This window comes from Poecilia mexicana, unplaced genomic scaffold, assembly GCF_051168715.1.
Source record: "Poecilia mexicana isolate PSO_F unplaced genomic scaffold, ASM5116871v1 scaffold_22, whole genome shotgun sequence".
In the NCBI taxonomy this organism is placed as follows: Eukaryota; Metazoa; Chordata; class Actinopteri; order Cyprinodontiformes; family Poeciliidae; genus Poecilia; species Poecilia mexicana.
This window is the reverse complement of record NW_028263391.1, coordinates 19339084-19363006: the sequence shown is the minus strand read 5'-3', so window position 1 is coordinate 19363006 and position 23923 is coordinate 19339084. Positions and strand designations below refer to the sequence as shown.

Sequence of the window (23923 nt, the reverse complement as noted above, 5' to 3'; positions counted from 1 at the left end):
TTTCTGCATTTTTCTAAATTCTAGGCAAGTCGATCCTATACTGTCTTCTTAGGATGTATTCACACATCACTGTTGGTTTGGTTTCCTCCTTTGGTCCAGACGTTTTGTGCAGGTGCGAATACAGTCGAGCGAACCATGGTGTGAATTCAAAATTACACCCATAATCAGTCGAACGTTTGCCATTTATGTAGAATATGGTTTTCCACCGTCTGGAAAGTTTTTCATGGACATCGCTGGAAAACATGCATTAATGAAAGCAATGTCTGACTTTTCTGCTGTCAAAGAAGTGCATCATCACATCTCATTTCCCATGTTTTGCTTTTTTTTAGGTTCCCATGATTTATTGGGATTTGTCCACAAAGAGAATCCTGACAATGGAGTTTTTAGAAGGAGGACAAGTCAACGACAGAGAATACATGAAGAAACATTACATCAACGTCAATGAGGTCCTGATTCTGTGGATAATAGTTAAAAGTCAGAATATGGAAGTATTTTCATAATTGTAACTTTAGACACCATCAAACACGTAAAACTACGGTTGCAGTCTTACTGTCTAATTTGGCTTCATAGGCAATTAAGGTTTTATAGACTTAACTCAACCAATTAAAAATTTCACTCGTCAAGTTTACAAGTCTGCTTGATTTTAAAAGTTTTCTCCTAGTTGTGGAACAATGGCACAACTATTTCCTATAAAGTATTTTGAAGGAAACAATAGTGTTTGCAGAAGCAGTTTTCATTTGTTTTGTTTTGTTTTTATTTGGCAAAGACTCATGACTTTTTCTGTCTTGATCTTATGTGGGTACTTTGGACCCTTATCTGAGGTTCATTATTTACCCCTCTGAGAATTCAAAGAAAGTTGAATTCCTCATAATTTGTCCAACTGGTTTATGTGAGTGTACAGAATGTGTACATGGAAAGAAGGATGGGTGGATTATGAATGGATGGATGATAAATAATTGATTAACACTGGCAGATGCCTCAGTGGAAAAATACCTGAGTACTTGGATGCATCCACCAATGCATTGATATGAACTGTTGGACTAATGAATGCATAATGGATGTCTGAATAGATGAATCGATTCCTAGTGGATGGATATTTGATATGATGAATAAATGAATGACTGAGCTGTTTGACAATTTGTTGATGAATACCTTAATGGTTGAAGGACAGGAGCTTTTTATGTAGGAAAATCCAAAATCCAAAGAAAACATGTACCATCCAATAAGCAGAAGTTATAAAGAACATATACGTAATGGGTAATAAAGAGAATACTTCACTGATGCTTCTTGGATGGATTGCATTATTAGGTTGCATGTTGGTGTCTGTGTATGTGGAGTCATATGATTTATGAAGAACCAAATGGAATTTCTACTGAAGTTTCCTGCTCGATTTGATCAGATAGAGGCAATCCTTTGTTGTTGTTTTTTTTCCCTCTTAATTTTTCACATTCCTCCTTCATGGTTTCCGTCAGATCTCAGAAAACCTGGGTAAGATGTACAGCGAAATGATCTTCGTCCACGGCTTCGTCCACTGCGATCCCCACCCAGGAAACGTTTTGGTCCGCAAGTGTCCCCGGAGCCAAAAGACGGAGATCGTTCTGCTCGATCACGGCCTGTATCAGGTAGGAAATCTGCAGGCTGCCTGCACACAAACAAAACGCCGTTTGCTGTAATATTGCAACCCATTTTTCATGCTGCCGACCGAGGCTTTGGCTAAATTGGTGGAGCAGCAAACACGGGGATGACGCACACTCTCGGAGACAGACACACTTTTATTAGAGTACAGCAGGATAAAAGCTTTTTGATAAACAACTCATTTGATGTTGTTCTTAGCAGAGTGCCGTGTGCTGGGTTTGAATGCACTGCAGCCTAATCACACAGGGGCGCACACGCGCGCTCCTGTCGACACACACACACACACACACACACATACACATGCACACACAGACACTGTTGCGCCTACAAACACCCACAGGCTGATGCACAGAGCTCTGACATGACTTTGTTTGCTGCTTGTTGCCATATTCATGGGAGACTTTAATCATACATATGCAACTACATCATCTGGAACAAAATGTGCCACACACACACACTCTTATGCAAACCAGACACATGCACACACATGAACGCACTTGCTTTCCTTGGACCATAATGGGTCCAATTTATTCCTAATGACTTGTGATTTTAGATGTCATTTTGGAATAGAATATTAATCCAGCGTTCTCACACAAACACACACACACACAGAAGAAAAAAGAAACATGGCATTTTCACTGTCATAATCAGTAGGATAAAGCTTGATGTATGTCTTTTTGCTGGTATAGATTGAGAGACTTGAATTTGTTAAAAAATTTAGCCGGATCTTTCTGCATAAACAAACATTATTTATTTTAACATGTTGCATAAATAATCAGAAAATTACAGAAAACAGCCCAGAATTGTACACAGGGCCTGTTTCCTTCAGTTGCTCTTTTTCTGGTTGGGAATTAAAGATGAGAAAAATCTCACCTGGTTTTCGGTGTGAGACATCAACCCCAAGCTTTGCCCAATCAGCAGACGGTATAAATAACTATCGATAAGTAAAGATCCCGACAAAAGATTTACCTGAATTATGCGATACCTTGTTCAATCCTGGTCCATTTTTCATGACCACTGGTTAGGCAGAACTATGGATGTACCAGTAAATCCAGAGTTTGACCTTTCTGATCTGCACCAGGACAGACCAGACCAGACCAAAGCCCTTAACACTGCAGATGAAGCAATCCCTGTGGCAGAGAGTCAAGAAATGTGACATGAGACTCCACAGCTTGTTGTGATTTCATATGAAAAGGATAACCTGCCATGTGCTAGCATCAGACCTGAAGACTAAAAGCATCTCTTATTTCAGGTTGACCTTGATTTGTTAAGCAGAAATAAATAACATAAACATTAACACAGCTTTGTACTAACGTCCTGTTTCAGGTTTTGCAGCCAGATTTCAGGATGGACTACTGTCGACTGTGGATGTCTCTCATTAAAGGCGATTTGTCCGGAGTGGAGCGTTACAGCCGCAGACTGGGAGCTGGAGATCTCTACCCCCTCTTTGCTTGTGTGCTTACTGCTCGCTCCTGGAATGCCGTCACTGCTGGAATCAGTTCTGTTCCTGTGACACAAGCAGAGGTATGGCATCCTGCTGTTCACTCATACAGATACATGTAATGTCAAGTAAAATATTTGCCCCCTTGGTTTTTTATTAATTTCAGGTCACCGAGGAAATTTAAATATAACACAAATATACCGTGAGTAAATACAAAAATTAGTTTTCAAATGCCATTTTCAGGGATAATGGAGAAAAATCAAATCCAAAGCAATTTTGAGGTTTGGTTCTTGTTTTTAAACGGTGCAGCTTTGCTTGCATGTGTTTTAATAGTAATAAAGTGATTGTTGTTAATAGGATTGTTTTGCTGTTTTTATGCCTGTGCACACACACGCACAGAAGCCAACAGAGAAGTAGAGACAGACGAGCCTGAGACGGCACCAGTGTGAGTTGAGAAAGCTAGCAGGAATCTCTGTAAAAAGTGAGGCGTGGGGAGAAGCCATCTTTGGTTTCTGCATCATTAGGGAGATTGTGGCCAAACCTGGTTGACATAACAAGTAATATATTTCAAACTCATAGGAATAAATGTCATAAGTGATTTTTATTTTTATTTTTTATTTTTTTTAAGTAGCTTACACTTATTGTAAATTGGATTTTATTTATATTTTTCTGACCCACATGTGGCTGAAATTATATCATACTTAGTCTCAAATACATACATTCACCTCAATATTTTTTTGAAATGCTGCTGAAGGTCTGATAGTGTATAGTTTTTTTTTTTGTTTTGTTTTTGTTTTTTTTTTGTTTTTTTTTACTAGAAATGATCACGGTCTATTAACTTCTGGATAATAATCATGATTGACTACAGCTGGTGGATTATCTTCTATACATTACAAACGGTGGTTTAAACAGTTGGAGATCCAAATTACATTTGTTCAAAAGACTGAGCAGAAGAAAATCGCCCAGAAAAAAAGGAATATAAAAAGCAACACTGAGCTAGTTTAAAATCAACATGGACTAAGAGAGGAGCGTAAAAATTAATACTTTAGCCCGTAAAGCTCCAGCAGGAAGGTTGGGATACATTTCACTCATTGTTCTGATCCTCCGCTACCTGCAGTTGTACAGTTTGAGCTTCCATAATCACAGCTCCTCCCTGTTGGCAGCTTATTTCCACACACAGTCATTTAGGGGTGGTTTAACCCTCTAACAGGGGGATTTGGTGCTGAAAGCTGTGGATTCAGAGTGACTTAATTGTCAGAAAGTTTTTTTTTTTTTTTCTTAAGATGAGTTTCAGACTCCATCCTGGACCAGGTCTCATCAAACCCTCAGGTGTTCTACAACACCATCTGTCCTCAAGAGAGGTTATTTATATCTCTCTTATGCAATGCGTTGAAGCTGGCAGAAGTACGGCACAACGGTCTGCTACAGTGTGCCACCCCCTCACACATGGTGGGGCCATAACATAAATAACTCTGAGGGGAAAAAGGAAATCTTTGTCCTTATTAACCAGATATGTAGCATTGGTGAGGCGTAAAAGCAAAAATAATGATTTAAACTTTTCCTAGACTTGTTCATCATGACAGGAAACACAATTTAGCATGAGCAAACAAGGGATTTTACCTTCCTGAAGTAATGCTCAGTTATTTTTTTATATACCTGTAGATTATGTAAACTTCAAGATGGTCACTGGGAGGGGATGGCATTTGAACCTCACACCATCCCACTTTTAGGCATCAGTAATACAAAAACAAAATCTAAAAAAAAAGTCTTTTTTTTTTTTACGTCTTGCTAGTATTTGCCAGATTTTTAGTGTGGACATCATTGTTTAAAATCCTATTTATGCTTCTTTTTACACACCTAAATACATGTCTGGTAATTTCTGACATTGTCAAGTGTCGGCCTTCATGCTTTCAATAATAAACGTTCTCGAGGATAAGGGGAAAAAAAATCATAAGAATAAATCATAAAGTAAATGGAAAGTATGTGTAGAAGAATGATTTCTAATAGTATTTATTTTTACCTTAAATTCAGTTTTTTTCCTGAACCATTTTAGCTCTGTAATATCCGCGTTGAACCAGTTGATTTACTGTTTTTGATGTGCAGGAACTTTTATTTGTTTTCCCCACATATTATCTGTTGTGCCTGCATCTGCATCCCTTTTGTCTCATGCCAGTCTGAAACATGTTGCTCACCTGCTGCTTTTTACTCTATGGCGTTACTCTGACACCATATTTATTCTAGATTTTAAATGTGAAGACGTTGCCCTGTTCACATCCACTCACTTGCATTGTCTCGTTTTTGGTTCCCTTCAATTTTTACAGTCCTTTCCTCTTCCGTTTTTTTTTTTTTTCTCTCTTGTTCATGGATCATTTTGACGCTCTGCTCCTAACAGCCGATGATGCATTCCATTAGTGTTAATGCAATCACGTGCACGCAGCCAGTGTTGAGTGCTTTTAGAGCTGTGGCTTTTTGCTGCCTTTTCTTTCGCAGGCAGGAATATTTTAGCTCCTTAATGAATGTGTCTCTACCAAACGCAGCCAAAACAAAACTGTTGGAACGAGCCAAGCATATTCTGCTGCGTCTTTTATTGTGCCGCTTTTCCTGGGCGTGTGGAGCAGTTCAGTGTCAATACTTTGGTCACATTTTTCTATTTTCTAATCCATGCAGTAATTCATCCATATGCTTTTTTTTTTTTATTAGATTTAAAGCAACGTGGCTCTTAATTTAAAGTATTTTTCATCTTGAGAAATGGTGGAGTTTTGTGGCGCAGAGGCTGAACTGTGTGTGAATATTAGTCTGACTGCAGTTTATTGTTATTGTGCTGATGGGATTATGATGTTTGTGACAAGACTGAGTCATCATAAACCGCTTTGCAATTTGTGACAGAAAAAAAGGCTGTTTCTCCGAGTTACAAATTGTTTTTTTTATGTAGATTTGAGTTTATAAAAAAATAAGAAATAAAAAATCCTAATACATTTTGCATAAGCAGGTTTACTCCTTCATGTAAATAACTGACTTTTGGATTTGTTTTCAAGTTATCAAGATATAGCAAATATCTGCATGACTTATTTTAATGTTCATCCATATATACATACATTCTGCTCTCTCTGTCGAGTTGCACTCAATCAGACTTCCAACATTCAAGGTATCTTCACAAAGCATAGTAAAGTACATATTCATAAGCATTCTTCCACTCAACAAAACATAAAGATGGGTTGGACAACGTCCCTCTGTTTGTGTATTTATTGGACATGATTTAAGAGATTAGTGATGCATCTTAGATATGACAACAGGCTTTTTTTGGCCTAATCAAGGAAATAAACTAAAGCTTCTATTTAAATTAACCAGTTGTTTGCAGGCGCTGTGAACTTTTTAATGTAGTTGAGGATCTGGTGAGTCTTCATTGTGACCTGAGAAGATGAGAAATGGAATCGTTGTGTATTACATCATTCTAGACACCAGAATGTAAATTAATTTGTCTTCCAGCACCCCTTTTACTGCATTAGCTGCATTTTCCCTTCCTAGTTATTAAAAAAAAATGCTTTAATAAAAGCAAGCAACACAGTCCTGATCGTCTTTTTCTGCCCAAATGTCTGAGTATTATATCCGACTGTCTGCTTTCTGACTCTGAATATGCTGTAGAAAAAGAAAAATCACCAGCCTGATCCCCTCCCTTTCCCAAATGAATTTCCTTTGCCTTTTGCACAGCCCATTATTGTGCCACTCGCAATACAATATGTCCTTATTGAAGCATTCAGATGCAAATGAGAGCGCCGTCACCTTCTCTGTGTCCTGCTGGCAGCTGTGAGGCCGGCCTCCCAGCCTCCGATAATTGCTACTAATTGTTATTCCCAAGGCAGGACTTAGCGGAGCACTCCTGAAGACCCTGTTATTTGGGCTGGAGGGGGGCGAGGCGCGGGTTTGTGTTGAATGTCGATGTCTTCAGCTTGGTAATTCTGGGTTTAGATTGTCATGTAAGTAGAGGAAATGAAGAGGTGACGGTTGAGACAGTAAAGGGGATGGGTCACAGTTCTTCAAGGAAAACGAGTCGGAGAGGGATTCATTGTTAAAGCTGAATACTTTAAAGAAACCTGCAACCACAGAGTCCAGATAGTTTGAGAAAGATCAATAGTCACTAGCAAGAGGACTCTGAAGATACGGCGTCTGAGATACTGGCACCTGATATACATGCCAGTTATTTAAAATATTTAAGGACTTTTTTTTTTTGTATTTAATGGTCCTTCAGCTCAACGCATGTATTTTGCATATTTTGAGGCAGAATAAAGATGGATTTTAGATAACCAGACCAAAAGGTTGGAATGATAAACCCACACGAGAACACCTTCAGTGTACATCTGTCCATTTGTTTCTACACTATAACAGTGTTAAGTTAATATACTTACATTTCTTTATCTAATCTTGATTAAAAATCAAGCTGATCTGAATGCAAGTCTATTTTCTAGAGAAAGTGCATCCATTCTACAGCTATAAAAAAAATGTTGTGCAGCAAATCCAGCTTAAAATTTGAAAACTATCTTGAAAATAAACCTATCGGATTTGCCTCTGATTCTGTACAGGTCAGATTATTTTAATTTATGTGTCATAGATACTTGGATCAAGTCAACCGCAGATCATAAATCACTCATGATGCTGACTCTAGTTATTGTTACACGTCACAGTTATTTTTTTTTTTCAGTATTTATTCACCTTGTTCTGTTGGGTGGGTTATATTTTGTAAAACCCCGTTTAAACACCCAACCTTCCATCTAAAAATGTTCCTGTGAAGCAGAGTGGCACTGCCAGGAGCAAAGTGTTATGTGGTTTTACTTTGGTTGGACCGCTTGTGTTGCGTAGAATTTAACTTAAGTCGTTTGGACAAATAAACTGGGCAGGTTTTAGGGGAAATGAGCGAGGCGTTCTGTGTTCACAGAGGCAGTTTCCTTTTTTTTTTACTCTAAAGGTAACGAGTGACATAATTCTGTGAGGAAACATGCTTAATGTCATGATGATAACACATCCTGTTTAACATTACTCTGCCAAGCCGCTCATGCTCTGTTATATGTGTGCAGGATATTATGGTTGTGCATGTTTGCTGCACGGAGGTTGTCACTTCTCAGCACTTCCTGTGGGCATCAGAGACAGACGCAGGGTTTATCCATGTCATATTGTTGACTGGCTGTCCGTCTCCCTCTGTGCGTCTCAAATCTCTCTTTATCTAGTCCGACAGCTCTGACAATCATGATGTTACACTTATGCTTACACAGATCTGGACCCTGAAGTGTATTTGCTGCAAGAAATGAAAATACAGTGAATACAAGTAAGTGAAGGTGGCAATTGATCTGACGAAGTTTGTCACTTTTAAAAGTTTAGATTAAGAGTTCTGTGTCGAACTGTTCTGAAAATAACGCTATTTTTTTGTTTTTCATTTTAAAAAACTCATGGTAATTCCAGTGATTTCATAATGTAGTACACACTCAAGAATTATTGTTTGGATTGGTATCGAAAGGAGAATTTACTCAACACTGCTTGTTGTGATTGTTAGGGTGATATGAACAATTTCTCATAAGACAAGACAAAATCATAGATTTTCTAAATGTAGTTGTTTGATTTTGTTTAGTATAGAAATGTAGAAATATTTAAAAATAATTTGTACTCCGTAAATCTTTAAAAAAATAAAAAGCAAAAAAAAACAAAAAAAAACATGGAAGATTCAGTGGAAACAGTTTGTTCTTAGTGTCTGTGTTGGACTGGCGATCTGTCCGAGGTGTACCCCGCCTTTCACCCAATGGCTGCTGGAGATGGGAACCATGTCCTCCATGACCATGAAAACAACATGGGTGGATGTTTCTGCCATTCAAGAAACCGTTGGTGTTTCAGATCACAGCACACCCAGAGCTTCACTGCTAATATCCTTCTGTTCAAATGCTCTTCTTCTGTTCTGCTAACTAATTCATTCATTCATTCCACGTGGTTGCAGCAATGAATTACGACCAGTCTGTTTGGAAAACAAATTGAATCATTTAAAAAAAAAAAAATTTAAATTACAGTATTGAAATGTGTAGACTGTAGTGAATATTAGAATATTTGAGGATTGGTGACTAAAATTCACAGACTAACTCCGTCTCTAAAAGACATTATTTATTACCAAAGAATAAATGTCAGACATTCAGGAAATACTTTACAAAGAGGGAAAAAGTAAGTGTTGAAGCACACCTAAAGGTCAGAACTATCAGTTTTTGTTTTGTTTTTGTCAAACACATTGAACACGGCTGAAAATTGTCTTTTTGTTTTATGCTTCTTTTATGCTAAGTTTTACCTAAATAACAGGATGCTCACACAGAAACTTACTGGTGTAAATGTTTTCTTCATCTTCGGCGATTAGCTGTAGAAAATAACTGAGCTGCGTCTCCTCATTGCAGTTTAAGTGTGTGCAGATACAGGTTAATAAAACACATCAAATAAACTCACTTCTTTGTGCTTAGAATTAGAATTGTCTGTTTAACTTTCAATCAGCTCGTAATTTCACAGCAGTTGAGCTTCTTGTTGAAACGTCACGTCCTGGTGCAGATTGTTCATGTCCTGGTTTTCCTCTCTGCCTAAAGACTGCTGAGTGTCTAAAGGATTGTAAGCCTGCAGTCCACTCTCCTCCATGACTAATAGTGTAATTTAGGCCGGCTGATGTGCAGCAGGCAGAACCTTTGAAGTGGAGTAGAGGAAGACAGTGGTGCTCAAGCAGCAACATCAAAGAGAACAAATGGTTTCCATAGAGGTAAACGCTGCTTTCTTTCTTCCTGCATCTTTTATACGTCCTCTGCTCTTTTGTTCTTGTTTCCTTACCCTTATCCTCCAGGTTGGATTTTTTTGTGGAAGTCTGTAGTTGCAGTCGTGTGAAAACCTTGTTTCCTTCATCTCACTGAACGCTTGATATGATGCGCTCATTGTCTGTTAATAAATGGACCAACAAATGCTACTTTTAGAACTAAAGTGTGAAAAAAAAAATACCCCATATCTCCAGTTTTGTGGCTGCATCTCAGGTCAGTCCACGGTTTGGTGCACAGCTGTTGGGTTTTAACCGATAGGCTCACCAAGAGGTGATCCGTGTTCTTCGTCTTTCTGCAGGACGTTGAAATTCGGACCAACGCCGCTCTCTACCTGCCTCAGATCAGCGACCTGCTGAACCGAGTTCCCCGACAGATGCTGTTACTGCTGAAGACCAACGACCTGCTGAGGGGCATCGAGACCACGTTACAAACCAGAGCCTCGTCATCATCCTTCATCAACATGTCCCGCTGTTGCGTACGTGCTGTTGCCAGGTGAGCTCCTTGATTCTGTTGTTTTAAACCTGAAAAAATTAGATCACTTTGACATGCAAAGTTATCAAACAAAGAAGCTTGTGGTAGACTTGTGGTAATGCATGGTACTTAGTTCTTCTGGTTGCAAACCAAGCCCAGACAGTCAGACCAGTCAGAGTTGTTTGTGCTACTTCTAAGTGGTAAATATTCATATAAAGATTAAGAAATGTCCTAGTTGTTTTACACACTGGAAATTTCACTGTAGAAAGACTCATTATGTCTTTCCATCCTGGAGTTGTTAATATAAACCTGAGTGTGTAAGTCTGTTCAAGCAATAAGGATCGCCTTTTTTTTTTTTTTCCATTCACTGCTTCCCCATCTGATTCCTTTAGTTAGATGTAAGTAAACCCTTAAATGTGACTCTTCACCTCCTCTTCCTCTGTTGCTCTAACAGGCACAAGAGGAGCAAGACTCAGTCCAGGAGACGGCGTCTGCAGATTACGCTGGCTGAGTCTTTGAGTCTGTGGAAACTCTCAGTGTATGAACTTCTGCTGTGGGTCAAAGGATCTATGATGACCCGCTGGCTCTCTGCTTTGCTGGCGTTTCTGCACTGAGGCAAATCTGAAATGGAGACATCGTTGTCATCTTCGGGTAGAGACACTGAAACATTCTGGCTGATATGTCCGACAAAGCATGTTTGATGCATAACTTTTCGTACTGAAACATAACCGTGCTTTTTACTTTTATCACACCGCAACCTTGGAAAAAATGTACGATTCTCATGTGGTAAGGTGAAAACTAGTTTAATTTTATTTATTTAAACTATCATATGAGGTGTCACATTATCGAAAATAATGTAGTTGTAAGTCATTGCTCGTCAGGTTACTTAATCTACGACTGACCGAATGAAAACAGAAAATTGTCTTAACCTGAATGGCAGACAGGCAGCTGAAACACCATCAAAATGTTGGAAAAAGAGAATCATCAGTCCCATCTTCAAATCCCACCGAGGTGTGGGACATGAGCAGCTGCTGACCTGATGTTTGTAGTTTTATCTTGAATCTGTGCGGTTTCACTCCGAGGTTCCCTGCTTGCGTGCTCCATTCCTGCTTCTCAACAGAATACCTCAAAACATCCGTCGCATCTCAGTTTTCCACCTGGCTTCTTCAGACCGACAGATTATGTTTACTGCTGTTTTTTTGGTCACATCGTATTCCTTCATCCTTGCACCAAGAGTTTGCATTTCTCCCCGGACTCAACGTCACCTCGGATGATTTTCAGTCTGTCAATGTGGGAATGACTGGGACAGCTCTGAACGTCTACAGATTGTTGCCTTTTTATTTCCAGAACGTTTCTCTGACTTTTTGTTGGACCTTGTGAAGATTGCTTTTGGGAATCTGGGAAAAAAAAAAAAAAAAAAAAAATTTAAAGCTCCAATTCAATGTTTTTCAAACATATGGAAAACATTAATATCCCAGTTTGTGTTATTTGTATTAAACTTACTGGAATCACCTCATCACAAAGGAAAAAAGAAGAAATCAAACGTTTTGTGAGCAAAGTGCTTGTGTGCCACAACTACAACAAAAACATGTGAAAAATGTTGATTTTCCATTTGAATTCACTCTGTATTTGCTATCAGAACCATAATACACATCCTTTAATATTATTTTATGGTGCTTTCAGAAGAATAAACTAACCTGTTGTTCCACATCGCAGCTGAGGGAGAAAACCACTAGTTATTTTCAGAGAGGTAAAATAAAAATAATCTCTACTGGTGAAGGTCAAGAGTTTTGTGGTGTTTCTTAATAATTTCATTTGCCAAATGAACTTTAAAAATGTGATAGTTTATTTCATTTCATTTAGTTTTAACATTTTTATTCTCTTTTATTTTATCTATGTCATCTGATGGCGGATCTAAGTTCAGTTGTTTGAGCCTAAATGGTTGACCCTGCATCTTTAGGGAGAAGATTAATTAAAATGAAGCATAAATCAACAGTGACCACGTACAGTGTGACTTATTTCTGCTTTCTTCTCGAGGATAAAAACCTGGTTTGGTTCTTTTTCACTCAATAGTCTTGATGTAGTGCCATCTCAGATCTGTTCATCCATCAATTCAGAGTTGGGTCAAGGTGTTCCCGGGCTAGATTGGATATAAAGACAGTTTTGAGTCTGTAACAGTTTCTACCAAGTAGGAGGGGTTTTGGAAACCTGCAAATTGTCCTGATCTGATGAACCACCTCAGCAATGACTCTATCCCAACCATTCCCCAGATAACAGAGATCCTGACCTTATATCTAAAGTACAGTCTGGCCACCTCACATAGGAAACTCATTCCATCTCACTGTACGCCGGATCTCGCTTTTCCAGTCATTATCTATACATCATGACTATAGATGAACTATGTATTTACAAACTAATCGCCTTTTTTTTGTTTAATGTTAGTCTCTCCCTACATGCATTCAGAGCCTCACAAAGAGAAGTACAACTTTAAAAGTAAACTTGCTAATCATCAAAATTGAAATTTTACCACAACTCTTGTATTCGGTAGAACAACTTTACTAGAAAACAGCAAACACTGAATCATACTTTGAGATGCAAATGCAGCTTGTACTCATTTCAAGGTACAGTAGGGGGGGAGAGAGTTTAGTTAAAGTAATAATCTCTCTTATACTTTCAGTTTTGTGGGGGTTTGCAAACTTCAGTTAGCTTGTTTGCTACCACCCTGACTATTTATTATCACAATTTGTTTTTCAAAGTAGCAAAATTATATAATTTCCCACCCCAATCATGGCCGTAGGTGAGGTTTGGGAGATAGTATATCGAGACCTTCATCTTTCAGCTTGGCTCCTTCTTCCCTATGACAGATGAGAGTAATGCCCTCACCCGCTGACGCAGATTGTTCCAGTTCAGACTAGTGACTTCAAGTTTCTGACAGAATGCAAAGAGTACACCTTGAATGTCTGATAAAAAATGCAGGGATTTATGGGATTTTTCAAACCATTCCTCATATAATCTTTGAGTATCTGAGACACAAAAAAAATGTTTTTTTTTCTTCATATTGCTGACATCAGTCACAGTGGAAAGTTATTGGAAAAGTCACAGCAGCTCCAGAACACCGACTGTACTGTTGTCCTGACGAATATCTAAGGTCGTACATTTATCCACCGCTGGAAGGCCGTAATTACCTCAGAAAATCCAGATTAAGAGTACAACCACGCTGTGAGGAAAATACTTAAGCACAGCAGGGTTTCGAGTTGAAAGCTAATGTCAGCAGGCATGTCACAATACTCAGAATGGCTGTAACATTCTTCTGTGCAGCAGGTAAGAGGTTTTCTCAAGTGGATGTTATTTTTAAGGCTGAAGTCAAACTGGATTTATTTAATCTAAATGGTGATAAAAAGCTTAGAAATGAAAGGAATAAGCAGAGTTTATCAGCTCACAGTGAGGGTAGCGTGCCTACAACAAAAGGACCTCGGGGACAACCCAATGCTGCAAACACCAAATGTCTGGACAAAAATGAACAGCTTTCATTTTGTCCCGAGATTCAGCCTGGACTCAGAATATCAACTTCTCATTTCCATTTCCATAATCCCTCCAGCAGCCAATCTCAGAGACACACTCACCAAGTCGGCTGATAATTTGCTTCTCTCTGCAGTTCATCAGCAAAAATGCGTAATTGCAAAAAAATGTCCAAAAGGGGAAAATAATTTCTCTGTTGCACTTTGGACATCTAATCCAGTGTAAATGTTGCTATAACAGCATGCTGGATGTGCTTATTTTTTGAAGTTTCAGGAATTAAAATTAGCTTGGGGACTGTTCTTATGGCCTCCATATCAGGAACAGCTTTTCTGCTGCTACTATTGAATTCATAAAGGAGGTAATATGCACACAAAAACCACACATTTTCCTCTTCATTAGCTTCCACTGTTTGCCGGAGTGGTATAGCTGCAGTAGATGTATCGCTCTGTGTGTGTGTGTGTGTGTTGGAGAGTTGGATCATCCATCTTTATCACCCAGAGCCACCCAGGCCTGCCACTGTTAATAAGGGCAGTTCTCTCTTTCCTCCCTCTATGGAACAGACCTGGAGTGGTACAGAAGGTCACAAAATGATCAGATACGCATTTAAAATTGTGATGGTGACAAATTCTGTGGATGTTCTTTTTTTTTTTTTTTTAACTCAATACAGTATTGTACACAAAAACACTACTGGCATGTAGGGTTGGCTCACTTAATGTGCAAGTTGCACAAACATGAGCTTATACCAACAAACATCTTTTGAGACAGTTTTATGAGAACAGAGCTGAATAAAAAGAAGCAAAAAATGCTGGATCCTCGCAACAAAAGGTACAAAGAGTTCCAATGCCACCAAAATATTGTTTACTAAATTCACTATCCACAAAGACTTGTCCAAAGAAGCAGCAGTCTTGCCACCAGTCCGACATCCATTTCCACACTATTTTTTTTTATTTTTTTATTATTATTATTCCTGTGGTTTACTGAGAAATTGTACCGAACAGTCAAATACAAAATATACAATTATAACTTCAGATACATCTGAACCATCCAATTTCATAGTGGCTCACTTCTTGTATTCAGAGTAGACAAAGGACACAGCCTACATCAATCAGCCACATCTTTTTAGAGGACATCATCTCTGGAATGAAACCCAACTAGGAAATACAACAAAGCAAATCTTGTGCTAAAGACTGAAATTAAAATCAACAAGTCAACATTTCAATCAATGTCAAGTGGACGATGACATCAAATTCCCCATCATCTTCCCGCATCTGCTTGCAGCATTTTCTTTTCATCAGCTTTTTCTGGAAACAGTGTTGTCATAAGCTGAAGTCCACTGAGCCAAAGGCTACCGTACAAAACAATGTTTAAGCCCTAATCCTAGTCCCGAGTTAGGTTAGGTGAATCTGGTTTTGTCATTTGAGTTGAAGAAACATGCTGCTGCCCTTCTGTGCAGTGTGGGTGGCAGCAGTGTCATTGTACCTCTGTTCCAGGGTGTTCGGCGTAATAAATGAGGTGTCACTGGGAATTGGCCCACGCTGTTCACCACACAGTGGCCGTTGAGGTAAGTAAACAGTAAGTGTTTCAATTCTCCAATACATCCCTCCTTCTGTCCTGCCTTTTTATTCTCCTGACAGTGATTTCACTCACTCGGGCCTGCTGTCGTAATGTCTTCTTATTTAGACTGAGGTTGACATTTTCTTCTGATTAAAAATCCAATATGCCTTTTGCTGCTCTCCACCTCCAACATGATGGATGCGATTCAGTTTGATTTCAGATTTACAGTACAATTAATCATTATGACTATTTCTACCTCTCAGGAAAGCTGTTTGGATTGATTCCAGAAAATCATTTCAGCTCATTCCAGCATTGAGAAGTCTAGAGGCGCTTTTTGTCCCATTCTCCTCACAAACATGTCTCATGGAAACCAATAGTATGAGACAATCGTCTACACAAAGATACATCTACTTTAAATTAATTGCTTTTTTAGTCTCACACTAATTTTGAATCCAGTAATGACTCAAAATTACTCAAAAAGTAATGATCCAAACTTAATCCTGAAGGCTTCACCTTTATACTTTTGTCTGAATTTTGAGCTCAAAAAGGAATAATCATGTAAATATGATCTGCAGAGATATCTTTGTCAGCACTGATCGAGGGCTAAACACACCAAAAGTTAGAAATTTAAACATTTAAAGTCATCCATCCATCTTAGACTGTCATCTTTGATCCAGTCATAGAGTAAGTAGCTTCAGTAGAGGTCCCCAGCTACCTCCTCCAGCTCATCTTTCTAAAGCTAGTGACGAGATAAAATCTCTCCAGTAAATGCTGGGTTTGCCCTTCAGACATCCAAACCACCTGAACTTGCTCATTTTAAAGCAGAAAATCAGACTACTCTCATCTCATTGCCTCGTATCCTAAAGAATGAGTCTTGCCTCCTTGCAGAATCTCATTTCAACTTGTAGTATTGAGTTTATTCTTTCATCAATTGCCCAAAACTTTCTTCTTCTTACCATGACATACCAGTACAGCATTCGCTGAAAAGTTCCCTGAACTAACGTCCCTCTTGCACTCATTGTTGGTATTATGAACAAAACTTATGAAAATTGCAGTCCAAAAATCAGTTGGGTAACAAATAGGGATTCCTACACATTTTATCCCAGTGTGACGGAGCTTCTGTCTCAGTGCCTCACTGCATTTCCTGTTAGCCGTCACATCTGTAGAGGGTGGCTGATCTAATTTCACAGCTGACAGTTGGCGAACACACAAGCTCACAAACTGTAGCGACTGAAGTGTGTGTCAGCCTGTTTGTGTGTGGGTAAGCATGTGCTTATTACCATGTGGGCCACTCTCAGATTGCCAGCAGGCTTCATCTGAAGCAGCCTGCTGGACGCTCCAGCAGATATGAAAACAGTCATCCTCAGGCCAGCAGCTGGCATGGTAACTCTCTGTCACGTTCGTTTGTCTACGAACGTTTAAATTTGGCTGAAGTCCTGCGGATAAAAGTTTAATATACTGTTGGTGTGACTTTTGCCACTCAGAAAGTGTGTTTCTGGATATTAAAAATAACTGAAAACCAAAGTTGAACCTTTACTAAGCACTGTGTAGCAGACTAAATAAATAAACCAATAGTCAGCATGGGTTTGAAAAATAAATGGCAACGTCCACCCAGAGCTAAAAGATTGGATATAAATAGATTTTCTTTACCTGTTTATACACATCCCTGAACTAACTAGATTATTTGATTAAAATCCACATTACATTAAAATATAGTCAAGGTAAGGTAATGTAATTTTATTTTCAGCAACAAGGCAATTCAAATTCAAGGCAGAAGGCAGAAAACTTGAAAACTTGAAAAGCTGATTAGATTTGCTTTTCATTTTTAAAATAACAGATGGAATCTCTTAGAAAGAGAACCTGGAAATTAACCATATTTACATATGGTGGATTAAAAGCCCATCATTGATAGGCTTTTAATTCTGCAACCTCTGTATAATTGCGACTCTAGGAGGCGCCATTGCTTCTGGACAATTTTTTGAATGTCAACTCTTTTCCTTAAAGTTACATTTAGCATAAAATTATATACATACATTTTTCATTCAGGTAACTACAAGGACCATTTGTAGTTAGGTACTGTGGGATCCATCAGCTCCTGGGAGTTTTACAGTTTTATATAAATACTCCAATCGGTTGTAACCTATAAGCAAAGCAGGTTAACTGAAGGAATGATGGTCTTCCTGCCTAACTAAAGGGCAAGAAAACTGGATATCAAGGAACTTGTGGTGAACAAGCAAAGTGGAAAGAACTGAAAAGTAAAAAAAAAAAACTATCAGGGAAAAGAAAAAGAATGAAAACTAAGATTCAACCTTCAAAAAATAAAGACAAACAACAGCAGAGGAGCTACAATTATCATTAAACACAGAATCATGCCAGACAAAACAGCAAAGAAACAAGAGTAAAAAAAGGACGAAGGACAGCTGGGATCTCAAAGAGTGTGGAAAATACAAAGTAGAAGCAACAACAATCAAAGAATAAATCATATCAGACAGCCATTACTTGAGGTGGCAGATGACTTAAATTAAAAGTGAAACCATATCATTAACTAATTAACTCCAAGAAGAACTATAGAGGCAGTGTTTCTGTCGGGGCCACTGCCTTAGCGACTCCATCGTGAACACGTATTTGTCACAATCTCAGTATTTATTTAATAAAAACTAAACCAAAATGCACCTCTTTAAAAAACCTTGTTTGGTCATGAAGGTGTTCATTCCTGTGACCTCTAAGATGCATTCTCTATACCTTCCCCAAACAACCGACACATTTTAATCAATACTGTGAGACGCCAGTCTTTGTTACAGAGCCTGATGGAGAGATACAACAAAGAAAAAAAAAAAACGATCCACCTCTGAATGTGAAACTCTTTGTTCTCTGTTCTTTTCTCCTCCTCTTAAAGTCCATCTCTGCTGACAATGAGACAGTCAATACTAAAATATGTTACATATATCTGGCTGGTTTCAGGTCTACTAGGTTAGCTTGATTTTGACTATTTTCTTTGAGTAGCACTGTTTGTAAGTATATACATCATCACTCAACATTTTAAAACCGTTTTTACCGAAATATAATAAACAGTCTATTTCGTTTAAAGATAAGAGAAGAAAGCCAATGAGATCTTATTGGCCAAAGATTGAATGTTATTTTTAGCCTGAAAATTCCTACAAAGTTAACATTTTTATTAATATGCCATTTAGTTTACAAGGTCATCACTGGTATCCACTCTTTCATAGAAGGATGTTTTTCTTTCTTGTTGTTTTATGTCCTTCTTTTAATTTATAAACTGTTTTGACCCAGAGTGTTGCTTTTGATTACCGAAAGAACACCCCAGAACATCGATCCTTCTACCTTTGGTAATACTCAGCAAGACCTCTGAGACTGGTAAGGTTGAGCGTTGACATTTTGTAGAAGGAGCTTATTTTACCCTCTTGTTCTCACAACTTATTGATTTAAATTCATACACTCTGAGGCTTTGACTCTCACAGAGAAATAAGACGTAGATCAATGGGTAAATTCAAAGTTTTAACCTTCCGGCTTGGCCTCTCCTTATTCAATTACCGTGGACCCTGAATGGTGCAGGTGCTGTTGCAAAGAAACCCCCACTTGGGGAGCCTCTTCATCTCCCCAACATACCAATAGATTGTCAGTAGTAAAACTAAAGCAAAATCCCTGCGGGGGCTCTGCTTCTGAGGTCATTCTAGTGTCGTTGTCTTAAGGTGGACTGTTTGTATTGGAGTGAATTAACACTCCCGTGTAATCACTCTGCATTATGGAGCAGTTCAATAAACTGACACTGCAGGTCATTGGCATGTCAAGCTGCTCCTGTCAATATATGTTCCAGCCACCGCTCACGCAGACAGCAGAGACTCATCGTAACACACGTACCCACCCTGCGGGAAGACGTGACTTATGCACTCTGAAGTGGAGGAGATAACACAGTGATGTGATCAATAGCTTTTTAGTGGCAACCACTCCCTGTCCCTGCGCCCTCAGGATATATGCTGTTAGAGGGCAGTAAAAGCCCGGAGGACTCACTTTCTCTCTGTTTATTTCACCTTATCTTCATCCCCATCTCTGTCGCTCACAGCTCCATTCCCTGACGTAAAATATATGTCTCTCAGAGAGACGACAAAGACACCATCATCCTCCCAAAGATCGCCTCGGAGCTCCCGCTCCGTGTCACGGCTCAGTTTGTGGCTGCGGACGCATCATGGGAGCACTGATCGTCCGTATGAAGACATTTCACTGCAATAGATTGAATGAATTTGAAACTTTCACAGAATGGCAGCTTTTAGACGGAGGACTCAATCCCATCAATCACTCCGCGAGTTTTGCTGGTGGCTTATTTTTATTCATGAGTTATGTAAAACACAGCACAGCCTGTCAGGCCTTTTACAGGACTCAGACAAAAACATTATTCTACATTGTGTTGGATGTAGCAAACAGCATTCCCATCATTTTGTCTCTTTTGATTTTTTTTTCTTCTCTAATTGAACACATACCCTTAGCCTTCAGGGGTTGTTTCATTCAGAATTATTGATACATTTTTCTGCAGAAATTATACAACATCCAAGTTTCATCGTTTCTCTGAAGATGACAAGAAAAACGGCTTTGAGGGATAGCTGACGGTCTGCCTTGGAAGAGGGGATCACTACAGGTTATGATAATGCTTCAGAATAAAAATGATTCCCACATCACGCACATTGTTCCTGGCAGGAGTTATCGGCGCTTGTCCCACCCTTAATGTATCCGCCTCTATCTTGTGATGTTTTAATGTCATGAAACTCAATGATGTTTACACTCCTGCAGAATGATTTCTACCCATGATTCATTGCTCCAGGGTCATCGTACATCACGTCAAGAAGCTCTGCATCACTTGAAGCTCTGAGCTTGGATTAGATTAGGAATTTAGATTGGTTTGGAAAAAAGACTGTGTTGGAGTTTGGACCCATTTCAATGCTTACTCTCCTGTTTGAATAAACATTTTAAGTCATTATGTCCATATTGATAGTCATGTTAACTGACACTTGAAGTTTTTGTAGAGCTCTGTAATGAACATTCATATGGTTGACTGGGAACAAGGCCGAAACATATAAAGCAAATAGTATGCGATAAATCTGCATTATAGAGAGATTTCAATTTTTTAAATTCATTTCTAAAATGAAATAAAAAAATCATAATTAAAAAAAAAAAAAAAAAAAAAAAACTTTTACAGATATGCAGATTTATCCCAACTTGGAAATCTGGAGACGACATTCTTTCACAGCTCTTTGCTTACTTTTTAGCTTTGTGTGGAAGCATTATTTGGTCAAATGTTTTGCTTTGAAATGCAAACTTCAACATGACTGACTGAAGGTTCAGAGCTTTGCTGCTGAAGTCATAGAGGAGGAAGGAAACAAAAAGTCAATTTTTACACACCATAAACCACCTTCACTTCATCTTCCCTGCTCTATAAAGGTACCAGGAGGACCATAACACAGTGCAGCTAACAGTTAAAGACTATTAGAAAGCATTTCCTTTAAAAACAATGACAATCATTGGGTTCAGGATCAGGGTTTCATCTGTAGCAGTGGGGCTGATGCTCTGCCCTGTCACACTGAAGAAAGAGTATAATTGCAACCTGAAGCTATCTCAAACCTCATCTACAATATGCCTACCATAGTCTAGATGTCAAAATCCTTTACGTTTCTGTTTAGTGTGCTGACGGAGACCCTGGAACCCATTGTCTGTACATTTTCAATCTGTGTTTTCAATTAACTGTTAAACTTCATCCTCTCTCTCATCTCAGTGATTCCTGCATATGAGTGTCACTGCTAAATAATCAAATCATTTACTTTAATGAAGTTGAAAAGTGAACAGGTGTGACACAAGAAGCTGAAACAAATGTCTAGGGGAAGTGAGTCTTAAAAGATTTAAAATCTAACTTTACACCATTCTATGAAAGTGTGTTTGAAATCTAAAGTTAAAGGGGTTTGTAGATCTTTAGAAACGGTCTTACTTGATTTGTATTGAAGGGGAAAGTCTGCAGATAAACATGCTTACCTGCAGACTGACCTGACTGACCTGAGCTGACCTTTCATCGGTCAGCTTCAATGATACTGAAGAGAAATTTTTTACTTTGGTCCGAAAACTAACTTTTCCACCTCTCTGGATATGATGTTTGGACCTCAGCAGGTCCAAGCTTATTAATGGACCTGCTGAGGCTTAGAACTTCAGAAAACATAAAGATTAACTTATTTAAGAGGCTGTGCTACATGCCTCCACCTAGCTGACAGCCAGCAGTTTTCTGGAATGTAAAATAGGCCTAATGTTGCAGAAACAGACAAGGGACACCAGAAAACTGTCAGAACAGCAAAAGATGAAGTTCAAAGGAAGGCATGGTTTAATTTGAAAGTCTTTAGGCGCTGAAATGTAAAAAGAGGTTCAGGGAAGACCCTCAAACTCTACAGACGCCAAGTGTTCAATATCACTGTCTTTTGTTAGAAAGTGCAAAGATTTGCAGGATGGAAGTTGTAACAAAAAAAAAAAAGAGTCCTGAAGTGAAAAACAACATGAAAGAATAAAGTTTCAAGAAAATGATGAATACGTTTGTGCTTCTAAACTTTTAAAACAATACTACAATCCACATAGTATATCCTGAAACTGCTGGTAAAAGTATGCAAAGTGGTTTGCGTAACCATCCGTCCGTCCGTCCATCAGTCCATTTTCTTGCACCCTTATTCCATTGGGGTCAGGAGGGGTGCTGGTGCCTTTCTCCAGCTGTTTGTGTAACCAGTAAAATCTTAATGACACTAACATCACTTATTGGACGGTTCGGTGACTGCAGAGGCATAGAGAGAACATCATTCTGCAGCTGTAATAAACATCGTTCATTAACAGGTTTCCATGGCAGCACTGTGGAGTTGAAAGGATTTTTTAATCATGTGTGCACACGATGGGCTGCTCAGAATAATATCTCAGATTTTATCCAACATATTACATTAATATTAATATTTCTGATTCGTTGTGCTCTCTTGTCCTCCCCATTATGGATATTGTAACCTTTTTTTTTTTTTTTTTTTTTTTTTTTACTTTATTTAATGTGACTGAGTGACAACTACATTTAATAAAAGTTGAAAAAAGATTCTGAGAAAGATTTCAGCTATGGATGTTGTCAGAGTTTTCACTTAATCTCTCTTTTTTTTTAACAATCATAAATGAATACAAAATGCAATGACCATATTTAAATTAGCCATTAAGCACTAGCGGACACATTTCCTGTTCTTTTGTGAATTACAATTGAGGCAAAACTTAAAAAAAAGAAAAAATACATATTGTTGATTGAATCACTGCATTTATATTTTCATTCTGTACTGATGGATTAATAGAATCGGCATCACTAATTTTAAAAACAGCATCCTGATTAAGTCTGAAGTTCCTGCTGAAGTTTTGTTTGGTTTCTTGGTTTCTCATCTGTATGGACTTGGAACTAACTATCATTCTCACTTCTTTATTTTCTTATTTTTTGTAACATGTCCTGTCTGGCAGTGCTGCTCAGAATTGTTATCCGAGATGCCCAACATCTATTCACCTGGTGAATTGAATGGGTGCATTTTGCAGTAGCAAATCAGACGCTGCTATGGTGAAAAAGATGGAGTTAAAGCAATACCTTAAGTAGCTGTGCATTGACTGAGATCCCTCTAACCTCATTATACGGAGCCTGATTTTTGTGATATGTTGCTAGAACTGCAGGATATCTCGGTGTCCTCACAGGGTGGGATACAACTCTGTTTTGAAGCTGAGCTGCTTGTATTATGCAGGTGTCAAAGTAACTTGATCCCTCCTAATGACAGGTGCGCTTTTGACATGTGTTAAGTGAAAGAGGAGAAGGGTGGAAAGGTTTAGGAACATGCAAGAGTGAAGGGAAGCTACAAGACAGTTCAGCATCATCTGTTGTGTCTGTGGCTTTATTTATAAAATATGACTAAGTTCTTCTAGAGAACTGCATAATGAATCAAATGTACCTCATAGGAAGGAGTTTTTGTTCATAATAGATGGAATTAAATGAATGATGAGGGGCGTTTATAAGAGATTAAAGTAAATAAAAAGCTCCAGGTGTGTGTGGGGCATGTTTTCCTCACCGCCGGCTGCAGCCGGGTGACGGGCTTCGGTTCTCACCCTGTGGTTGTTTGATTGCTCATTACCTTGTCGTCCCTGTGGGGTCAGGTGGATGTGGCTCCATCTGGGGAAGCAAACTGATGTATTTAGATGATACCATTGGGAATGAATTGAATTACTTTGAGTAGGTTAGTTTCTGTTTTTGGCCACCTGTGTCATCCGGGCAAAGCAGCAAAGCGTAAGCAAACTAAACTCCTCCGAACTACCAGAGGCATCTCATAAATGTTTGAATCCTAACACAGACCATAGAGCAAATGTTTTTGTATTTGTTTATGGGGAATGAGACTGCTACAAAAATTTATTTGATAGTTTCATCATCGATACAGTAAGT

At 38.6% G+C, this 23923-nt stretch overlaps 1 protein-coding gene across 3 annotated transcripts in view; it reads left to right on the top strand.

Moving 5' to 3' along the window:
* Positions 1-12363, top strand: part of adck1 (aarF domain containing kinase 1) — a 39872-nt gene extending 27509 nt beyond the window's left edge. For all 3 annotated transcript variants that reach the window (XM_015010642.2, XM_015010627.2, XM_015010634.2), the window contains exons 7-11: positions 330-446; positions 1473-1622; positions 2962-3159; positions 10196-10389; positions 10823-12363. In XM_015010642.2, coding sequence (XP_014866128.1) covers positions 330-446; positions 1473-1622; positions 2962-3159; positions 10196-10389; positions 10823-10982 — 819 coding nt within the window. In that variant the 3' untranslated portion in view covers positions 10983-12363. The remainder of the gene's footprint in view (positions 1-329; positions 447-1472; positions 1623-2961; positions 3160-10195; positions 10390-10822) is intronic.
* Positions 12364-23923: the final 11560 nt, after the last annotated feature.